Raw genomic sequence first — 17,785 nt, 5'->3', positions numbered from 1 at the left:
GTGCAGAGAAGGTTAATAACAGTCATTTAACTGGTCAGGACCTAACTCGCTGAAACTAAAACTGACTTTTCAAAGATTGCAATGCATTTCAATAAAAAAATCCAGACAGAAGGTTGTACTTGAAAAATTTATTCTGCAAAGACAGCAATTTCAACCCATTTGCTGGCTCAGTTGGTGACTGATCCACACAGTCCAACATAGAATTGCAGACAGAGCCAGGGCCCATAGGGATTGTCTTAACACCACATGCTAATCTCCCACGTAAATTCAGTTTTCCCCCCATTTCTTTATTCAGCTAATTTTCCCTCTCCTGAAGGCACTGACTCTCATTGGGGTACAGGTCCCAATCGCTCCTGAAGGCGCTGACTCTCATTGGAGTACAGGTCCCTATTGCTCCTGAAGGTGCTGACTCTCATTGGGGTACAGGTCCCAATCGCTCCTGAAGGCGCTGACTCTCATTGGAGTACAGGTCCCTATTGCTCCTGAAGGTGCTGACTCTCATTGGGGTACAGGTCCCAATCGCTCCTGAAGGCGCTGACTCTCATTGGAGTACAGGTCCCTATTGCTCCTGAAGGTGCTGACTCTCATTGGGGTACAGGTCCCAATTGCTCCTGAAGGCACTGACTCTCACTGGTGTACAGGTCCCAATTGCTCCTGAAGGTGCTGACTCTCATTGGGGTACAGGTCCCTATTGCTCCTGAAGGTGCTGACTCTCACTGGTGTACAGGTCCCAATTGCTCCTGAAGGTGCTGACTCTCATTGGGGTACAGGTCCCAATCGCTCCTGAAGGCGCTGACTCTCATTGGAGTACAGGTCCCTATTGCTCCTGAAGGTGCTGACTCTCATTGGGGTACAGGTCCCAATCGCTCCTGAAGGCGCTGACTCTCATTGGAGTACAGGTCCCTATTGCTCCTGAAGGTGCTGACTCTCATTGGGGTACAGGTCCCAATCGCTCCTGAAGGCGCTGACTCTCATTGGAGTACAGGTCCCTATTGCTCCTGAAGGCGCTGACTCTCATTGGAGTACAGGTCCCTATTGCTCCTGAAGGTGCTGACTCTCACTGGTGTACAGGTCCCAATTGCTCCTGAAGGCACTGACTCTCATTGGAGTACAGGTCCCAATCGCTCCTGAAGGCGCTGACTCTCACTGGTGTACAGGTCCCAATTGCTCCTGAAGGCACTGACTCTCATTGGAGTACAGGTCCCAATCACTCCTGAAGGCACTGACTCTCACTAGGGTACAGGTCCCAATCGCTCCTGAAGGCACTGACTCTCAGCTAATCTTGTATCTCCTCCAAGTGACCATTCTTCATGTGTGAGCCCAGGTGGTGAGTATCAGCAGACTATTTAACCATAGAAGCGTCGCAGTTAAGATGGATTCTGTCCCTGCCTAATATCCGTCCGCACCCACACTTTTTAGTGGGATTAATGGATAGTGACCGGGACTGGGAATCCTGGGCACTGCGATCAATTGTACCGTCCCTACTGCCACCATCCCTGTTATCGGCCAACTCAGCACAGACTGGAGATCAAATCAGGGTCTTACTGATCGGTGTGGCTTAGTTACTCACTGAAACAACCAGCTATGCCAGATGTACTGGCTTTTATCTCCATGCTGTAAATGATTAGAATCTGAATATAGGTCATCTGTAGTAACAGGTAGAGTGAGTGTATTTGAGTGGGTATGTTCCACACAGAGTTAGCACCTTCAGTGTTATTTAGCGTGTACGGACTCAGCGATTAATTCCAGCCATTTTAAAGAACAGCAGGCAAAGTGCGCCAGCCCCCAGAGTGTTTAGTCAGCGGCCATGATCCAATGATGTGGGATGTGGTTTGTAACGCTCGCCCCATCAGTGGAGTTTTGAGGTGCCTGCTCTCCCCCTCCAGTTTGACAGTGAGTGAGAAACGTCCAACTACCACCTGGCCAGTTGAATCCTGGTTGATGACCTGTAGGGTTCGAGGTGATATGGTGATTTATTGGGGCATTTGCTGTCCTCTCTTCACAGCAACGAGTTGGTAAGAAAAAAAATCAAAGGAATGAGGAAAGTTTGACCATATTGGGTGTCTCAAAGAGAGGCGCTCTATTGGTGGATAGAGAAATGGGAGCGAATTGGTGACATGATTTCATCAGCAATTTTGTTACAACATCTGAATGATGATGATGAGCAGCAGCTACGTATATTACAGAGGACCAGTAATCATGGGAGGGGAGTAGGGAACAGTCTGCCTGACACAAGACGCAAAGTAGCGTTCACTTAAGTTCCACCAGCTTAGTGTGTGGTGAAGTCCTTCATTAAAAGGTTTGTTCTTCATTTCCAATATTTGCTGAATGCACCAGGAGTTACAGCCAGTATCGGGTTTAATGTTGCAAGAAGTGATGCTAATGGTCTGTCTCCTTATGGACCTACAGCTGCCCTCGTTCAAGATCTCCTACTGGTGCTTTTGGTCTAGATCCTGATGTGATGTTGGCCAGAAGGAGTTTCTGGGCTGTTTTTCTTGAATCTTCATCTTTTGTTTCTTTGCAAAACCAGATCAAACTTCTCACTTTGTCCCTGAACTCCTCGGAGATGTAGTAGTAGATGAAAGGGTCGATGCAGTTATTGAAGGTGCTGAGTGCCAGGCAGATCATATAATAGAAATACAGGTCACTGGAATGTGTGAGGTGATACTCAGAGTGGTGGATGAGGAGGATTATATTACTGGGGGTGAAACACACCACATACACTATCAGCACTAGAATTATGGTCCTTACAGCTTTGGCATATTTACCTTCATTAATCATCAATGTTTTGATTATAGACACGTAACAGAATATAGTAACAAGAGAGGGAATGAGAAACTCAAACACAACCAAACACACAAAGTAATAGAAGAAATAACCAGACTGCAGGTTTCCTGGCAAGGCATCATGGCAGGTGGTGATGTTTAGATCCTGGATTGGGTACGTCTGCCTCTGGAGGAGAAACGGTAACACGGAGAGTACAACAAGCGCCCAAATCACCGAACAGGCACCAACGGCAAACGTATTGTCCCTGAAGCGTTTGGAGAAGAATGGATGGACCAGAGCGAAGTATCTGTCGATGCTGATGAAGGTGAGGAGCAGGATGGAGCAGTACATGTTCCCATAGAAGAAGGCGGTCATTGTCCGACACAGACCCTCACCAAAGAGCCAGTCATTGCCCAGGAAGTGATAGTGGATTTTGAACGGCAGCACTAGGATCAGGAGAAGATCAGCAGTCGCCAGGTTCATCAGGAAGATGGTGGAAGGCATTCTCTGGACCTTGGTGACCAGAACCAAAAGAGCCAGCCCATTGGCTGGGAGACCAATGACAAAGATGATGCTGGAAATGGCAGGAATCATCACCGTGGTGACAGAACTGGTCAGATAATATCTTGGTGATTCACTCAGCACATTTTGAATTATTGCAGAATTATTAGTTGAGTTTGTGATTGGATTAATAACATCTTGAAATTCAAATAGCGAAGATTCTGAAATAAAAAAAGATTTTTTTTGTCATTTTGGAGCTCGTCTTCCTGTTGGTGTAAACTATACCCTGGGACTTGAGGATTGGTCAGTTTATTTTAGTGTACAACACACGCCTTTAATTAACTGCACTGTGCTCAATTCCATCCAGCGGTAGGATCTCAAATACATTATTACAATTTGTGTCTCCAATAATATTCCTTTCATCATGATAGACATTTCTTGTGCGTAAAATAGCACCCAGTGCCTTAATGAACATCAAACTGTCCTCACCAATACTCACACTATTTATTTGTCCACGTGTTCACTTTTCTCTGTTGAAAGACTAGTTAAGGAGAGGCAGCAGAGACCGTCAAAGACAGCGGACTCAAGTAACAGGATCTCCCACCTCCCGACACAACTGAACAGCAGCGACAAAGAGCAAATGGCCTCAGCCCTTGACCCATGTGTGAAATCTTAATATATCAATGTCTCCTCCTCCTATCCAGTGTCACCTTCTCCCAGTGCTGTGGTTAAATCAGTTCAACCTGTCACGTCTCACTGTTCATTTGCCCAACATGAACCTGTCCTTCTGCCAATCCACATTGAAACGTTGCCTTTCACTGAATATCTGCTCACCGACCAGGATCTGCTTCCAAGTTTCAATTGAAACTTAGGAAATCTACAAAACACTGATAACACTCAGGCTAACCCTTAAAAATGAGTACACATCACCAAAAGCCTCCCCCAAACCATTTCTTTCAGGAATTTTATTCTCTTGTAGTACAAGTACTTTCCTGCTGATTCTTTTGCTTCTTGTTGATGTGACCTCAGGAAAGCACACATCAATCAGTCATGTTAACCAATCACATACATTAACCAATCAATCAATCCCACACATTAACCAATCACGTTAACCAATCCCACACATTAACCAATCAATCCCACACATTGACCACACACATTAACTAATCAACCAATCAGTCAATCAATCACACACACATTAACCAATCAATTCCACACATTAACCAATCAATCAATCACACACATTAACCAATCAATCAATCGCACATATTAACCAATCAATCAATCGCACACATTAACCAATCAACCAATCACACATATTAACCAATCAATCAATCACACACATTAACCAGTCTCAGTCCTGACCCACACCCTGGTAAACGATCTCACTCCTTGCTTCTGTTTCCTGTTCTATCGCCATCTTTCAATCCATTCTGCTTCCTGGCCCCTGACCCCAATGGCCCTGACCTTTGTGATGAGTCTTTATGTGGCATCTTATCGAAGGCTTTCTGAAAGTCTATGTATATCACATCAACTACACTGCCCTGGTCTATTCTCTGTCATTTCTTCAAAGAATTCATTAAGGTTGTTTAGTTATGTCGTCCTTTTAGAAATCCATGCTGACTATTTTTTCATTACATTCTCTGTCTCAAGATGTTTTGTTATCTGATCGTTTAGCAAAGATTTTGGTATTTTTCCTACCTCTGACATTGGGCTCACTGGTTCCCTGGGTTAGTTCTATCTTTATTTTTGAAGATAGGAAATATATTTGCAGTTGGCCAATTTGTTTAGAACATCTCACAGAGCCTCGGAATCTTAGAAAGATTCGGAATCAGAAGCTTCATTTCACCCAGGCTGGGACCATCAACATTTTGCTGTTTGATCTAAAACTTAATGGATCAGGAAGAATTATCCAGGCAACACACTCAATGTGCTCTCTAAAGACCCCGACTTTAGTTTAGCTCCCTAAACGTAGAATAGCTTATGGGTGATGGAGGAAAGAGTGAAGTAAGGGGATGAATCTAACCTTGTGAGCAGCAGGCTCCAGCAGATGAGAGCAAAGCAGTGAAGACATTGAGCGTCTGAGAAAGCAGTGAGACGTCCATTTGTTGTCTGCCTCTAAACGATGTGTTTCCACAGCTGCAGCTCTCCCCTGTATATTTAAGGGTGTTATAACAAGGCTGCAGGAAACCCCTGCACGCAGACGTAAATATCGCCCCACACCGGCTCCGTCATCCGAGGAAGCAGCAGTTGGTTCATGTAAACTATTACAGAATAACATTACAATAGACAATGCCAGGCGGGCGCCACCAATGGCTGACTGAGTTATTCAGGGATTAGCTGAGCTGCAGCACCCAGGCTTCAAACTTCAACCTGCGCCGAGTTAGTTCAAGAGTGATACAGGTACCAGAAAGGGCAACAGAAGTCTCGGGCAAGGAGGGGGGACATCAGCCAGGGTTCCTGCTCCTTATCGCTGACTATCCAGTGACTCTTGATAGGGTGAGATGAAGTAGGGAGGGAGGAGGCTCGTGTGGAGCATAAACACCGGCATAGACCTGTTGGGCCAAATGGCCTGTTTCTGTGCTGTACATTCTATGTCATTCTATGTAAACCTGCTGGAAAATCCATATGTGGGCAGTGAGTGAGGACAAGAGTGAGGTCATCTGTGATGCCTTCCACTGTTGAATATCCTGCTGTGAAGGCTGACGTTCGGAGTAATGAATCCTGGCCAATATCAGAGAAGGTGCTCCATAACTCTCCGAGGAGAATTAATTGGTGGAAAAAACAGAAACTCCCAGAGCTGTCTGACGATTTATTGAGGAGATTGATGTGACTGGGAGAAATATCTTGGATTGAAGTGGGTTTAATTTAACAGGACAGGTACTGTTGCAGTTCCTTACATCACTACAGCCTGGTTCGTCCTGGGAACTCTAGACTGGGAACCACTGTGGCTCGTTAGAGGACGACTCTAATCCTCCTTCAGCTACTATTTTAAGGCAGGTGCTGACCTGCTGATTTAAATGACTGGCACTAAAATAACAGGTAGAGGAGAGTCATATAAACATCCTTCGTGCTCCCCCACTAATAACTGGGCTCATGTCACCATGAGACTGCAGTGCAGGGTCCTCCCACCATTACTGGCCCCCCCACTGACACCACTCACTCACTGCCCAGCACGTTCGGCTAATTTCCACACTGCTTTCCTGATCGCCGAAGTTAAGTGGGACATCGAGGAACGTCCGCAGAACTCCTACTTCTTGCTCTCCTGATGCCCCCAAAACCTTCTTCAACAACAATAACTTGCATTTATATAGCGCCTTTTACGGAGTAAGATGTCCCAAGGTGCTTCACAGGAGCGTAAATCAGACAAAATTTGACCCCGAGCCACTTAAGGAGATATTAGGACAGGTGACCAAAAGCTTGGTCAAAGAGGGAGGTTTTAAGGAGCGTCTTAAAGGAGGAGAGAGAGAGGCGGAGAGGTTTAGGGAGGGAATTCCAGAGCTTAGGGCCCAGGCAGCTGAAGGCACGGCCGCCAATGGTGGAGTGAAGGAAGTCGGGGATACGGAAGAGGCCAGAATTGGAGGAGCGCAGAGATCTCGGAGGGTTGTAGGGCTGGAGGAGGTTACAGAGATAGGGAGGGGCGAGGGCCATGGAGGGATTTGAAAACAAGGATGAGAATTTTAAAATCAAGGCGTTCCCGGACCGGGAGCCAATGTAGGTCAGCGAGCACAGGGGGTGATGGGTGAACAGGACTTGGTGTGAGTTAGGATACGGGGCAGCAGAGTTTTGGATGAGCTGAAGTTTATGAGGGTGGAAGATGGGAGGCCGGGCAGGAGAGCATTGGAATAGTGGAGTCTAGAGATTGTCTTCCTCGTTTGTTCCTGTGTCCTAGGGGGCAGCTCGGCCCTGCTCACTCCCCCAGCCACCTGCACCCAGTCATTACAGGAGGACACCCTCCAGCAGTAAAGATGGTAAATGCTCCTGTAGGATTTAAACCCCTACTTTCAGGATTATAATTCAATCCAATCCAAGGACTGGTTCGTGACAACAAGACCCCCAAGGTACTGGTATTCTGGTTAAAGGCAAAACAGATTTATTAATCACATCACAATTAGTACAAAGAAAGTGATACTTAACAAAGAGAAATAGTCTCAGTCTGTTCCTTGAAACCTTGGAAGTATCTCTCCGAGTGTCTGCAGTGCGGTCTCTCTCTCTCTCTCTCTCTATCTCTCCGAGTGTCTGCAGTGCGGTCTCTCTCTCTCTCTCTCTCTCTATCTCTCCGAGTGTCTGCGGCACGGTCTCTCCCTCTCTCTCTCTCTCTCTCTATCGCTCCAAGTGACTGCAGTGCGGTCTCTCTCTCTCTCTCTCTCTGGCTGTGATCTTTTGACTGAAGAGTTCTCTTCTTCCTCGCCAGAATCTTGTGCACCCTCCTCAGCTTTTGAGGTCTCTTCTTATCCCCTGTTTCAGTCTATGTGGCCGTTCACTATCACATCCACATCTCTCAGCCTGACCATTAATCACATCTCTCAGCCTTCAGAAGTTACGTCCCAAGCATAACTCCTGGTCCCATCCGTGCCCTGTTGTTACAGACCTAATGGTACCTTATCTTAGAGTTTGTATTGCCAGCCTTCACATGACCGTTTGTATAAACAGACTTCTATTCACTAGCTTGTGGAGGCTCGAGATAGAGAGGCCTGAGCCTGGGTGACTCCCTGATTTAATTAACTTTCAGTCTCTTTATCTACATATCTTTAGACACTATACTATTACAGCCCATCCTCCCTCAGAGCCTGTGATCTCCCCAAGGTCTGTTAATTCCCACTTTAATGTTGTCAGCATTCTGTTAGTTTTAACTGCAAACTTGACGATAATAACCATCATGCACCCTTCTCAGCTCACCAGCACTTTCTTATTGAATCCACGTTACATGGTTCAAACTATATTAATACACAGGACAGTTTACATTTATAGATACATAGATTCATAGCACATTTCATTCTACTTCTACTATTGATTATAATTATACTAAATTATATCTGTTATTGGGTTAATTCTTACATTCCTTCGCAGAATCTCCCAGAGCATTGTCTCCTTACCAGCCCCAAATTGGGCTCCTCCTTCACACAATAATACAAAGAGATTTTTTTGAACACCAGAAATGGTGCTTTGCTTTAACTCCCAGCAGTCCCCGTTTCACCAGGTAACCAACTCCTCACCAATCAGCCTCCATTCTGTGGAATCCACAAAGGAGACAATTAAAATTAATTTCAGAGATTAAACCGAATGAGATGAGTTTCACTCTGATCACAAAATGAAAGTTCGAGCTTGTATTTCTATCACGTTTTTCACCTCCTCAGGACATTCCAAAGTGTTTTACGGCCAATGAAGTACTTTTGAAGTGTAGTCACTGTTGTAATGTAGGAAATGCAACAGCCAATTTGCGCACAGCAAGATCCCACAAACAGCAATGTGATAATGACCAGATAATCTGTTTTTAGTGGTGTTGGTCGAGGGGTAAATATTGGCCCAAGACACCGGGGAGAACTCCCCTGCTCTTCTTCAAATAATGCCGTGGGATCTTTTACATCCACCCGAGAGGGCAGACGGGGCCTCGGTTTAACATCTCGTCCAAAATACGGCCCCTCCGACAGTGCGGCGCTCCCTCAGTACTGACCCTCCGACAGTGCTGCACTCCCTCAGTACTGACCCTCCGACAGTGCGGCACTCCCTCAGTACTGACCCTCCGACAGTGCGGCGCTCCCTCAGTATTGCACTGCGAGTGTCAGCCTGGATTTTGTGCTCAAGTCTCTGGAGTGGGTCTCGAACCCACGACCTTCTGACTCAGAGGCAAGAGTGCGACCCGCTGAGCCACGGCCGACACCATTTTGTTGCAGCAGCCATTTTGATCGAGACACCGACTCTATTGATGTGAGATCCCCCTATAATCAGCGCATCCTGGACCCGGAGAGGGGATAAAGTTCAGGGGTGACCGCTCCTCCCAGTCAAACAGCCTTTTCCCATCTCCAATATTTTTATAACCAAAAACAAAAAAAAGTTCAATTATTTTCAATGCTTCTTTGATGTTTTTCCAGGGTGTTTGCTCCTAGCAGTGTCCAGGAGATTAATCTTTAATTCCTGGAGACTCCAGGACAATCCTGGAGAGCAGCTGAAGGACTGTGTATAAGGAATGAAGTTTAACAGAGACCAAAGTTAATGGCAGCTAATGGTACTAAGAACATAAGAACATAAGAAAAAGGAGCAGGAGCAGGAGTAGGCCATCCGGCCCCTCGAGCCTGCTCCACCATTCAATAAGATCATGGCTGATCTTCTACCTCAACTCCATTTTCCTGCACTATCCCCATATCCCTTGATGCCTTAAATATCTAGAAATCTATTGATCTCTGTTTTGAATGTACTCAATGACTGAGCCTCCACAGCCCTCTGGGGTAGAGAATTCCAAAGATTCACCACCCTCTGAGTGAAGAGATTTCTCCTCATCTCAGTCTTAAATGGCCGACCCCTTATCCTGAGACTGTGACCCCTGGGTCTAGATTCCCCTGCCAGGGGAAACAGCCTCCCTGCATCTACCCTGTCGAGCCCTGTAAGAATTTTGTATGTTTCAATGAGATCACCTCTCATTCTTCTAAACAAGAGAATACAGGCCTAGTCTACTCAATCTCTGCTCATACGACAATCCCACCATCCCAGGAATCAGTCTGGTGAACCTTCGTTGCACTCCCTCTATTGCAAGTATATCCTTTCTTAGGTAAGGAGACCAAAATTGTACACAATACTCCAGGTGTGGTCTCACCAAGGCCCTATATAATTGCAGTAAGACATCTTTACTCCTGTACTCAAATCCTCTTGTAAAAAAGGCCAACATACCATTTGCCTCCCTAACTGCTTGCTGCACCTACATGTTTGCTTTCAGTGACTCATGTACAAGGACACCCAGGTCCCTTTGAACATCAACATTTCCATCAACACTTTGCTCCGTGAGTGTACTGGGCTCAACATGCAGTGAGTCAGTTCTAAACTTAGTTTTCACTCTGTTGCTTGTCTATAAGTCTCCTTATCTCACTTCCTGGACCGTACACAATGAGGTTCCCTGCTCTTTTTCCATTTGCCCATCCCCTGGGATCAGTCCGCTGCTGTCTGCTGCCTCCTGTTACAAACACTCAGAGCCTCGGTCGGTTGGAGAGCTGCTTGTTTTGATCATGAAGTTGCAGTTTTCCAGCTGAAATCCAGTATCCGCCTGGCAATGTCAGATATCAGGCCATCCCACGCAACAATCTGCTCCATTTCCTGCAGTGTTTATCGGCCTCCTGTGACAGTCTCAGGAAATGGTTTCATGCTCAGTAGCTCAGCTTTGCTTCCTGTAAACTGCTGCTCACAAACACAGTTCTTTGAAGCCCGTTTTTATTGTAAGAATATATCATGATGTCAGTTTGTAGATTGCACTGTGGCATTGCGTCAATGTAGACATCCCATTCATCGTATCCCGTTTCCAGGGGAGACAGCATGTCCACTCTTTGTTTTTCTTCCAGTTGACTTTTATCGGGAATTTAATTGAAGTGTTGATCACATCAAGTGCAAGTCAACAAAACCTCCATGTCCAGTAAATGAGCACGAGACAGACACAAGTAACAGTTACACCAGCACATTGAGGGGGGAGACCAGAACCAGGGGCCATAAATATAAGATAGTCACTAATAAATCCAATGGGGAATTCAGGAGAAACTTCTTTACCCAGAAAGTGGTGAGAATGTGGAACTCGCTCCCACAAGGAGTGATTGAGACAAATAGCGTAGATACATTTAAGGGGAAGCTCGATAAACACGAGGGAGAAAGGAATAGAAGGATTTGCTGATAGGGTGAGATGAAGTAGGGAGGGAGGAGACTCGTGTGGAGCATAAACACCGGGATAGACCTGTTGGGCCGAATGGCCTGTTTCTGTGCTGTACATTCGATGTAAAATCAGAAATAAATGGGGCATTTTAACTCCCCCACCCCCGGTGGAAAAGGGGCAGGGAGCAGACAATGCAGCCACTCCATTTCCCACTCCATTTCCCACTCCATTTCCCACTCCATTTCCCGCTCCACAATTATTACACTGCTGGTTCTGCTGATGGATGAGGCTCCCATTGGACGCCAGCAAATCGGGGCCCTGATGGCATTTTAACCCTTTCCTGCTGCTGGGTAAAACTGTCGGGCGCCGGGAGACCATTGAAGCTAAGTTCAAAAAACTTTCCATTGAGGGGCCCAAGGAGAGGAGTGCACCTCCAGGCCTCATAAAAAAAGTCCAGACCTCCTTTGCTCATCCCTTTCTCTCTCTCTCCCTCCCACCCACTCTCCCTCTCTCCCACTCTTGTTCCCTCCCTCTCTCCCTCCTCTCTCCCACTCCCTCCCCCTTCCCCTCCTTTCCTCCCCCACTCCCTCTTTCTCTCCCTTTCTCTGGTAACAGGACAGTTAGAAAATATCAACGGGATTAGACAAAGTCAACATGGATTTATGAAAGGGAAATCATGTTTGACAAACCTACTGGAGTTTTTTGAGGATGTAACTGGTAGAATAGATAAAGGAGAACCAATGGATGTGGTTTATTTGGATTTTCAGAAAGCTTTAGATAAAGTCCCACACAAGAGGTTAGTGTGCAAAATTAAAGCACATGGGATTGGGGGGAATATACTGGCATGGATTGAAAATTGGTTGACAGACAGGAAACAGAGAGTAGGAATAAATGGGTCTTTCTCGGGGTGACAGGCAGTGACTAGTGGGGTACCGCAGGGATCAGTGCTTGGGCCCCAGCTATTCACAATATACATCAATGATTTGGATGAGGGAACAAAATATAACATTTCCAAGTTTGCAGACGACACAAATCTAGGTGGGGATCGTGAGTTGTGAGGAGGATGCAAAGAGGCTTCAAGGCGATTTAGACAAGTTGAGTGAGTGGGCAAATACATGGCAGATGCAGTATAATGTGGATAAATGTGAAGTTATCCACTTCGGAAGGTAAAACAGAAAGGCAGAGTATTATTTAAATGGTGATAGATTGGAAAATGTTGATGTACAAAGGGACCTGGGTGTCCTTGTACACCAGTCACTGAAAGCAAACATGCAGGTGCAGCAAGCAGTTAGGAAGGCAAATGGTATGTTGGCCTTCATTGCAAGAGGATTTGAGTACAGGAGCAGGGATGTCTTACTGCAGTTATACAGGGCCTTGGTGAGACCACACCTGGAGTATTGTGTGCAGTTTTGGTCTCCTTACCTAAGAAAGGATATACCTGCCATGGAGGGAGTGCAACGAAGGTTTACCAGACTGATTCCTGGGATGGCAGGACCGTCGTATGAGGAGAGATTGGGTCGACTCGGCCTGTATTCACTCGAGTTTAGAAGAATGAGAGGGGATCTCATTGAAACATATAAAATTCTGACAGGGCTGGACAGACTGGATGCAGGGAGGATGTTACCCCTGGCTGGGGGGTCCAGAACGAGGGGTCACAGTCTCAGGATACGGGGTAGGACATTTAGGACTGAGATGAGGAGAAATTTCTTCACTCAGAGGGTGGTGAACCTGTGGAATTCTCTACCACAGAAGGCAGTGGAGGCCAAGTCACTGAATATATTTAAGAAAGAGCTCGATAGATTTCTGGACACAAAAGGCATGAAGGGGTATGGGGAGAGAGCGGGAATATGGTAATGAGATAGAGGATCAGCCATGATCATATTGAATGGCGGAGCAGGCTCGAAGGGCCGAATGGCCTACTCCTGCTCCTATTTTCTATGTTTCTATATTTCCCTCCCTCCCTCTCCCCTCCCTTCCTCCCCCACTCCCTCCTTCTCTCCCTCCCTCCCTCCTTCTCTCCCTCCCTGCCACTCTCCCTCCCTCCCCCTCCCATACTTCCACCTCCGTAACATCGCCCGTCTCCGCCCCGCCGCTGCTGAAACCCTCATCCATGCCTTTATTCCAATGCTCTCCTGGCCGGTCTCCCATCTTCCACCCTCCGTAAACTTGAGCGCATCCAAAACTGTGCTGCCCGTATCCTAACTCGCACCAAGTCCTGTTCATCCATCACCTTGTGTTGGACAGACATTGGTTCCCAGTCCGGGAACGCCTCAATTTTAAAATTCTCATCCTTGTTTTCAAATCCCTCCATGGCCTCGCCCCTCCCTATCTCTGTAACCTCCTCCAGCCCTACAACCCTCCGAGATCTCTGCACTCCTCCAATTCTGACCTCTTGTCCGTCCCCGATTTTAATCGCCCCACCGTTGGTGGCCGTGCCTTCAGCTGCCTCGGCCCTAGAATTCCCTCCCTAAACCTCTCCGCCTCTCTCTCTTCCTTTCAGACGCTCCTTAAAATCTATCTCTTTGACCAAGCTTTTGGTCGCCTGGCCTAATAGCTCATGTGGCTCAGTGTCAAATTTTGACTGATAATTGCACCTGTGAAGCACCCTGGGACTTTTATGTTCAAGGCACTCAATAAATGGGAATTGCTGTTGACCCAACACCCGCTGTCTCCAGTTCTGGTTGTGGGAGAGAGTGAGTGAGGGGCCCAGAGGGCTGGGAGTGTGTGGGGGAAGGGGGGTGAGGGTGTAGGAGGATGGTAGGGTGGGGCATGGGGGCGTAGGAGGGTGGGATGTCGGGGTACATGACGCAGGTCTCCTGCTGGACTTCACTGCAGTGCCAGCTGTGCTTTGACGTTCATTTGATGCTTTTATTGCTGCAGACACTAGCAGAATTTTACAAGGTTTGGTCGTTACACAGCTCTTGATCTGGGAGATTATATGTGTGAGATATTGTCCAATGTCATTAGACTATGATCTTAGTTTACATTGGGAAATACCAGCATTAAAACTACAAACTGCTTTAGAGCTTGGGCTGAGCCGGCGTCCGATACTTGTGATTGAGTCAAATGCTCTGTTCAACATTTTGTTGGTTCTATTATCCTGGCAGTAGAGGGAGTGAGAGACTCGAGACTGTGCACAGCTCGAGACTGAGGGAAAAGGAAAAGGTCAGCACTAAATATATTTGGTCATTTAGACCCTTTTTATTTAAGTACAACACAACATGATTTAGGTAAAAAAAAAACGGCTCCTGGTGCCCGGAGCTGGAGGTCGGTGGAGTTTTCTTGTCAATTTACTTTTTCCCCGTTTCCTTCAGGTGCTCAAGAAAAAACTCATTGCACAAAATGGTGAGAGAGGCGATCAGCAGAATAAACTCCTTAAAATCCAACTCCTGATCTCCATTCACGTCCAAGTCCTTCATGATCTCACCCACAGCATCTTTACTCTGCACACCCTGGGAGAATGGGACAGTTATTAACATTTGCAGCTTCCAAGCTTTCCAATGCTCACCAACGACAGCCAGGGGATGTTTTACTACATTAAAGGCACTAAATAAATGAATGTTGTAACGGTATCAGGGTCAGAAACCACAGCCTGTTAAAGGAGCTGGGCTCAGTTACTAGGCAACACATTCCAGAGCAACCCCTGGAGTCAGTGTGAGTGCACGGAGCAAGCACTCACTATATCCATTCTTCGGGCGAGATGTTAAACCGAGGCCCTTACATTACAACAGTGACTACACTGCAAAAGTACTAATTGGCTATAAAGCACTTTGGGACATCCTGAAGTTAAGACAGGTGCTATATAAATGAAAGATAATTCCATTTTTCTGGATAGTTTAGGGACAGTACATTGAGTCACAAAACAGATAGTAAGAGCTAAAAAGTGTGTATGAAAAGAAACTTGCAAGGGATATCAAAACCAATACGAAGAACTTTTATAGTTACATTAGGAAAAAGAGGGTGGTCAGGAGCAGTGTTGGCCCCTTAAAAACTGAAAGTGGGGATATTGTCATTGACAATGGGGAAATGGCGGACATGTTGAACGATTACTTTGCGTCAGTATTTACAGTAGAAAAAGAGGATAGCATGCCGGAAATCCCAAGAAAACTAATATTGAATCAGGGAAAGGGACTCGATAAAATTAATATAAGTAAAGCAACAGTAATGAAGAAAATAATAGCACTAAAGAGTGACAAATCCCCAGGACCAGATGGTTTCCATCCCAGGGTTTTAAAGGAAGTAAGTGAGCACATTGCAGATGCCCTAACTATAATCTTTCAAAGTTCTCTAGATTCAGGAACCGTCCCTCTAGATTGGAAAATTGCACATGTCACTCCGCTTTTTAAGAAAGGAGAGAGAGGGGGAAACCAGGGAATTATAGACCAGTTAGCCTAACATCTGTTGTGGGGAAAATGCTGGAGTCTATAATTAAGGATAGGGTGACTGAACACCGAGAATTTTCAGTTAATCAGAGAGAGTCAGCATGGATTTGTGAAAGGTAGGTCATGCCTGACAAACCTGATTGAATTTTTTGAAGAGGTGACTAAAGTAGTGGACAGGGGAATGTCAATGGATGTTATTTATATGGACTTCCAGAAGGCATTTGATAAGGTCCCACATAAGAGACTGTTAGCTAAGATAGAAGCCCATGGAATCGAGGGAAAAGTACAGACTTGGTTAGGAAGTTGGCTGAGCGAAAGGCAACAGAGAGTAGGGATAATGGGTAGGTACTCACATTGGCAGGAAGTGACTAGTGGAGTCCAGCAGGGATCTGTCTTGGGGCCTTAATTATTCACAATATTTATTAACGACTTAGATGAAGGCATAGAAAGTCTCATATCTAAGTTTGTCGATGACAAAGATTGGTGGCATTGTAAGCAGTGTAGATGAAAACATAAAATTACAAAGGGACATTGATAGATTAGGTGAATGGGCAAAACTGTGGCAAATGGAATTCAATGTAGGCAAATGTGAGGTCATCCACTTTGGATTTTTTTTTTATTCGTTCACAGGATGTGGGCGTCGCTGGCGAGGCCGGCGTTTATTGCCCATCCCTAATTGCCCTCGAGAAGGTGGTGGTGAGCCGCCTTCTTGAACCGCTGCAGTCCGTGTGTTGACGGTTCTCCCACAGTGCTGTTAGGAAGGGAGTTCCAGGATTTTGACCCAGCGACAATGAAGGAACGGCGATATATTTCCAAGTCGGGATGGTGTGTGACTTGGAGGGGAACGTGCAGGTGGTGTTGTTCCCATGTGCCTGCTGCCCTTGTCCTTCTAGGTGGTAGAGGTCGCGGGTTTGGGAGGTGCTGTCGAAGAAGCCTTGGCGAGTTGCTGCAGTGCATCCTGTGGATGGTGCACACTGCAGCCACAGTGCGCCGGTGGTGAAGGGAGTGAATGTTTAGGGTGGTGGATGGGGTGCCAATCAAGCGGGCTGCTTTATCTTGGATGGTGTCGAGCTTCTTGTGTGTTGTTGGAGCTGCACTCATCCAGGCAAGTGGAGAGTATTCCATCACACTCCTGACTTGTGCCTTGTAGATGGTGGAAAGGCTTTGGGGAGTCAGGAGGTGAGTCACTCGCCGCAGAATACCCAGCCTCTGACCTGCTCTCGTAGCCACAGTATTTATATGGCTGGTCCAGTTAAGTTTCTGGTCAATGGTGACCCCCAGGATGTTGATGGTGGGGGATTCGGTGATGGTAATGCCGTTGAATGTCAAGGGAAGGTGGTTAGACTCTCTCTTGTTGGAGATGGTCATTGCCTGGCACTTATCTGGCGCGAATGTTACTTGCCACTTATCAGCCCAAGCCTGGATGTTGTCCAGGTCTTGCTGCATGCGGGCTCGGACTGCTTCATTATCTGAGGGGTTGCGAATGGAACTGAACACTGTGCAGTCATCAGCGAACATCCCCATTTCTGACCTTATGATGGAGGGAAGGTCATTGATGAAGCAGCTGAAGATGGTTGGGCCTAGGACACTGCCCTGAGGAACTCCTGCAGCAATGCCCTGGGGCTGAGATGCTTGGCCTCCAACAACCACTACCATCTTCCTTTGTGCTAGGTATGACTCCAGCCACTGGAGAGTTTTCCCCTGATTCCCATTGACTTCAATTTTACTAGGGCTCCTTGGTGCCACACTCGGTCAAATGCTGCCTTGATGTCCCGAAAAAGGAGTGTAGGAGGGAGGGGGGCGGGGGGGAAGAGAAGAGGAGGGGGGCGGGGGAAGAGAGAGGAGGGGGGGCGGGGGGAAAGAGAAGAGGAGGGGGGCGGGGGGAAAGAGAAGAGGAGGGGGGCGGGGGGAAAGAGAAGAGGAGGGGGGCGGGGGGGAAAGAGAAGAGGAGGGGGGCGGGGGGGAAGAGAAGAGGAGGGGGGCGGGGGGGAAGAGAAGAGGAGGGGGGCGGGGGGGAAGAGAAGAGGAGGGGGGCGGGGGGGAAGAGAAGAGGAGGGGGGCGGGGGGAAGAGAAGAGGAGGGGGGCGGGGGGGAAGAGAAGAGGAGGGGGGCGGGGGGGAAGAGAAGAGGAGGGGGGCGGGGGGGAAGAGAAGAGGAGGGGGGCGGGGGGGAAGAGAAGAGGAGGGGGGCGGGGGGGAAGAGAAGAGGAGGGGGGCGGGGGGGAAGAGAAGAGGAGGGGGGCGGGGGGGAAGAGAAGAGGAGGGGGGCGGGGGGGAAGAGAAGAGGA

At 47.3% G+C, this 17,785-nt stretch overlaps 2 protein-coding genes across 5 annotated transcripts in view; both read right to left on the bottom strand.

The window, feature by feature from the left end:
* Positions 1-118: 118 nt before the first annotated feature.
* Positions 119-10,650, bottom strand: LOC137299663 (proteinase-activated receptor 3-like). Of its 4 annotated transcripts, XM_067968595.1 has the most exons (3): positions 8,617-10,650; positions 5,294-8,498; positions 119-3,488 (listed from the first exon to the last, which is right to left on the bottom strand). In XM_067968595.1, exons 2-3 carry the CDS (start codon positions 5,370-5,372, stop codon positions 2,404-2,406), a joined length of 1,164 nt encoding a protein of 387 aa, XP_067824696.1. In that variant the 5' UTR covers positions 5,373-8,498; positions 8,617-10,650; the 3' UTR covers positions 119-2,403. The 4 variants fall into 4 exon arrangements, with proteins under 4 accessions (XP_067824696.1, XP_067824695.1, XP_067824697.1 ...); XM_067968594.1 differs by having other exon boundaries at positions 5,294-10,650; XM_067968596.1 differs by having other exon boundaries at positions 7,405-10,644.
* A 3,643-nt stretch (positions 10,651-14,293) lies between these two features.
* LOC137299675 (protein S100-A1-like) overlaps positions 14,294-17,785 on the bottom strand; it is a 5,805-nt gene continuing 2,313 nt past the window's right edge. Inside the window, exon 3 of the mRNA XM_067968610.1 lies at positions 14,294-14,568. Coding sequence (XP_067824711.1) covers positions 14,407-14,568 — 162 coding nt within the window. The 3' untranslated portion in view covers positions 14,294-14,406. The remainder of the gene's footprint in view (positions 14,569-17,785) is intronic.

The sequence above is a fragment of the Heptranchias perlo genome, chromosome 29 (assembly GCF_035084215.1).
Source record: "Heptranchias perlo isolate sHepPer1 chromosome 29, sHepPer1.hap1, whole genome shotgun sequence".
NCBI lineage: Eukaryota > Metazoa > Chordata > Chondrichthyes > Hexanchiformes > Hexanchidae > Heptranchias > Heptranchias perlo.
The sequence above is the reverse complement of the archived record's forward strand: the minus strand, read 5'-3'. Positions and strand labels throughout refer to the sequence as shown.

Excerpts from the sequence above, each read along its gene's own strand:
- LOC137299663 (XM_067968594.1), bottom strand. The coding sequence starts at position 5,372 with ATGGACGTCTCACTGCTTTCTCAGACGCTCAATGTCTTCACTGCTTTG. Across the intron at positions 3,489-5,293 it reads TGGAGCCTGCTGCTCACAAG|AATCTTCGCTATTTGAATTT; the intron begins GTTAGATTCATC and ends TTTTTATTTCAG.